General features: G+C 56.1%; 1 protein-coding gene across 1 annotated transcript; it reads right to left on the bottom strand.

The window, feature by feature from the left end:
* Positions 1 to 747: 747 nt before the first annotated feature.
* Positions 748 to 3,950, bottom strand: LOC140788418 (uncharacterized). Its single transcript, XM_073137666.1, has 2 exons — positions 2,380 to 3,950; positions 748 to 1,951 (listed from the first exon to the last, which is right to left on the bottom strand). The coding sequence occupies exons 1-2, from the start codon at positions 3,948 to 3,950 to the stop codon at positions 748 to 750; spliced, it is 2,775 nt and encodes a 924-aa protein (XP_072993767.1).
* Between the last annotated feature and the right edge of the window lie 242 nt (positions 3,951 to 4,192).

Below are 4,192 nucleotides of genomic sequence, written 5' to 3'. Positions count from 1 at the left end.
CTTGCGTAACTATAATGAAGAGGTAGGGAGATATCGGGTCACCTTGACGTAGACCACTCCTAGGCGTTATCCAGGAGGTCGGGCTCCCGTTGATCAGCAGTGCAAACCTAGGGGAGGCGATACAAGCCTGCACCCAGTTGCACCACCTAAGAGGAAAACCCATCCGCCGGAGCACCTCTACCACTGCCGGCCAACTGACCCGATCATACGCCTTTTCCATGTCCATTTTGATCATCATGATAGGCTCTCCGCTCTTGTCGGTGGCCATGGAGTGCGCCACCTCCTGGGCAGCCAAAGTGTTATCTGCAATGCTCCGACCAGCCACAAAAGCCACCTGCTCCGGTCCAATGAGCTTTGCCAGCACTGCCTTAAGCCTGTTAGCCATGATCTTTGCTATTACCTTGTAACTGACATTGCACAGGGCGATCGGCCGATAGTCCTCCACTTTAACAGGGTGCTCCTTCTTTGGGATCAAGGTGATGAAGGTATCCCCCAGGGCTTTTGGCATCGAGGCACTGGTGAAGAAGTGCCCGACGGCCCTGCAGAGGTCACCACCCATAGTATCCCAGAATTTGGTGTAGACTTCCGCCTGCATCCCGTCCGGCCCGGGCCTTTCCTTTCGGTAGGCTCCACACCGCTTCCTTGATCTCCTCCTCCGTCACCGGTCTTTGCAGGAGTGACGCTTCCGCCGACGAGATGGAAGGAAGGGCTGGCCACACCTGGCTCCTGTGGTCTACCTCATCCGCTTCACCCCCAGAGCCGATGGTAGAAGTCGGTGAAACAGCGGCTCACCGCCTCCGGCTCTGGGAACCAGGCTCCGTCGTTACCCTGGATGCCGACAATCGAGTTGCGTCTGCGCCTCATGGTAGCCGAGAGGTGGAAGAATTTGGTGTTGCGATCTCCTTCCTCCGTCCACTTTAGGCGGGATCGTTGCAGCCATTTAATGTTAAGTTGCCTGTTGAGGGCGAGCTTGTAGTTGTAGCAGCTTCTCAGGCTCTGCGTGCCCTCCTCCGACAGCAGCCCATTGGCGTCAAGCTCCTCTAGGTCAGCCAGCTTCTGGTTGGTGTCCCTTAGCCGTCTTTCCACGTTCCCCACCGCCGAGCGGTTCCAGTTGGTCAGGCTCCTTCTCAGCTCACTCAGGCGGTGCGTGAAGGCTTGCATGGGGTTTCCGTTTGCGTGCCGCTTCCAGGATTCCTGAACTACGTTCAGACATTCCTCATACTCCATCCAGAGGAGCTCAAAACGGAACGGTCTCTTGCTTCTCGGCATTCCAGCAGGCACTGTGAGGAGCAGCGGAGCGTGATCCGACGCACCCCGGTCTAAGTGCTGGACTTTGCACTCCGGATGCTCACTCACCCAGGCAGTGTTGGCTAGAGCCCTGTCAAGCCGGATCCAGATTCGTCGCGCACCTTGTTGGTTGTTGCACCAGGTATATGGAATGCCTTCATAGCCTAGGTCGCACAGCCCGGACTCATCCACGAACCGCGCGAATGCCTGCCCTTTAGGCCCGAGAGCAGCGACTCCACTGCATCTCTTCTCCTCTACTGACAGGAACGCATTGAAGTCTCCCATGATCGCCCACGGCACGTTGATGGGTACCATGTTCTTCAGTTCCTCCCAGAGCTCATGCTGCTCTTCAAGGTTGGTGCTAGCATAGACGGTGGTCCATATCCAGGTTTGTCCTGAGGGAAGGGTGATAGTAAGGTGGGCAGCATATCGTGAGACTGCTGCCACATCTACCCACCCTAGCTCTTTGTTCCAGAGGACCAGAATGCCTCCCGATCGTCCTTGCGCCGGGACGGCAAACCACTGCCATCCTCGCCCTAGTTTTTTTGCCACTTGCTCCGCTTCAGGCCAGTTGGTGTGCGTTTCGAGTAACACCAGCATGTCCAGTTTATGATCTCTAATCAGAACCCTACACCGGTCGAGCGCCTCCTTCTTGCGGGCGCCTCTACAATTCCACACTAAGGTTTTTAACATTTGGGAAACCTTGAAGTATGGATTGCCAGCCGACTGTCAGTGCGTCCGGCCCCTCTTGGAGGTTGGCAAGACCGCCCCACCTCCTTTAGGGTTCTCGATAGCCGGGGGCCGCCTCCGTGTCCATCTCTCCATCGGCTTCTTTTTCCTTGTTTGACGCCAGCACCACCTGTAATTGCCTCGCATCTCCTTCCAGCTCCTTACCCCCTCGGTCCGCCAGAAGGAGGCAGCGCTTAACTCTAGCCACTGTGGCCTCGTGCTTTCCGGGTGGGCTGGATTGTTGCCCGGAGGAAGGGTTGAAAGCTGCTGATACCAGGCCATCTTGGACGAGCCTGGGGCGGGTATTGACCGGAGCTCGTTCGAACTCCTCCCGTGCTCTTGGAGGTTTTGACATAGGCCGACCTTTGCGACCGGCGGTCTCCCGAGCCAAGCAGGACCGTTATCCCTTGGACAACAGCCGATCTGCCGATCGCTTCTCCAGCACGTGACTGGCTACCCTCTCTGCCATCCGCTTCCATCACTTCTGGCATTAAATGATCTCCTTCGGTGTCAACTGCCGGTTCGGCCTCCTTTTCTTCCATTCGTTCCTCACCAATCACATGCCTCCTTCGGCCGGGGCCCGCCTCTGTAGCTTTTAATGCGATGCCCTCTGACGTGATTGGCGTTGCGTACGGCCTGTTCTGATGAACTCTTTCCACGCCTTTGTTAGGCGCCCTCGTCTTCTTCTTCTTCTCTACGTACTCGGCAGCTGCATGCAGATCCTGATGCCGATTGCACCGTTGCTCTGCACCCCCGCCTTGCTCAGCCTTCCTGCTGGTACTGGCCTGATAGTGCTCTGTGCCTTGCTTGTCCGCGTTTCTTTCCTTGCCTTGGGCCATGTATCTCTGTGAGAACTGTGGCTTTGCTCTAGGGTTTCCCTCACCGTCCTTGGTACCCGAGGAGGACTGCTCTCTCCTGACCGTCTCCGTGGTGCCGTTGGCGTAGCTGGGTCGCTTTCCTGTCTGATTGGCCTGCCTTCTGGACTTCCTGTGCACGGTGCACCATGGCCCATAATAAATGTGGTCTTCCTCCGTAGCGTCCTTCTCCCTGTTAGGGTTGGTGCCTTGCTGTACTCCGCCTCCTTCGCCGGCATTCATCGCCGGCGTCTCCACTTCCCGTTCTTTGGTTGAGAACGCACATTCTTCCTCCTTATGCCCGATTCTTCCACATTTAAAACATATGATCGGGATGCTTTCGTACTGCACTCGTTGATCCACTCGTTCGTCCTTCAGCCCGAGCCAGACCGCCGTTTTCAGAGGTCTGCTGAGGTCTACCTCAATGCACACCCGAGCAAACCTGCTTCTGGAATGATCTAAGGTAGTTTCGTCTACCCGTAGAGGTTTGCCAAAGAAGGCTGCCACCGGGATGAGCGCCTCCAGTTCCCAGTATTCCTGCGGCAGATTATGTAGCTGGATCCAGACCGGCGCCGAGGTGAAGGCCTCCGGGGACGGCCGGAAGTTGTTTCGCCAAGGAATAAGGTTGAGGACTTGGCCTTGGACTGTCCATGGTCCATTGGTCAGGACGTGGTCGAGATCCTCCTGCTTTTCAAATCTGAATACATAGTATCCCTCAGCCATGTCGGAGATCGAGAAACCTTCTATTCCCTCCCATAGCATGGCTAGCCTGGTTTTCAGCCACACCATCGGTATTCCTTTGCCCAGGAATCTACCGAATAAGGTTAGCTTCCACCGCTGTCGGCATTGCTCCAGCACCTCTGGTTCTATCACCACACTATCCTCTAGCTGGTGTCGCAGCTTTGCCAGTATCTCCGCCGGGATTGATCCCGGTTTAGCTTTCGCCTTCCTGCACCCCGCCGCAACGGAGGCCCAGGATCTCGCGCCCTCCGTTGCTGTCTGCTTGGTTTCCTCCGGCTCCGACACCTTTGACGATGTAGCTCTTCGCTGGTGCACATCCTCTCCCCCCGTCGTCGCCATCTTTTTTCAGAGAAGATGGCCGAGTTATTACACGACTTATTCAGAGCTTTAAACGAGCCGACCTCACAAGCTGGCTAGCTTTTTGACAGCCCTAGCGCCAGGTGGAGCAGCCCAAGATGGTTACTTGTGGGAAGTTGGTCTTGGAGAATAATGGCAGTGGAGGTCACTCACACTCTTGCGGTTGCAGAGTAGATTTGAGGCTTTTACCTAGGGGGAGTGAAGCTAAGCCGTTAGATCAAAAG

The sequence above is a fragment of the Typha latifolia genome, chromosome 5, assembly GCF_019914945.1.
Source record: "Typha latifolia isolate L0001 chromosome 5, TyphaL0001v2, whole genome shotgun sequence".
Lineage (NCBI taxonomy): Eukaryota > Viridiplantae > Streptophyta > Magnoliopsida > Poales > Typhaceae > Typha > Typha latifolia.
Note: the sequence above shows the minus strand (reverse complement) of the source record. Positions and strands in the feature narration are given on the sequence as shown.

What these genes read in the sequence shown, in the direction of transcription:
- LOC140788418 (XM_073137666.1), bottom strand. Translation starts at nt 3,950, where the DNA reads ATGGCGACGACGGGGGGAGAGGATGTGCACCAGCGAAGAGCTACATCG. An exon ending in GGAGACCGCCGGTCGCAAAG is followed by an intron (nt 1,952 to 2,379) that starts GTCGGCCTATGT and finishes GTGGAATTGTAG; the next exon opens with AGGCGCCCGCAAGAAGGAGG.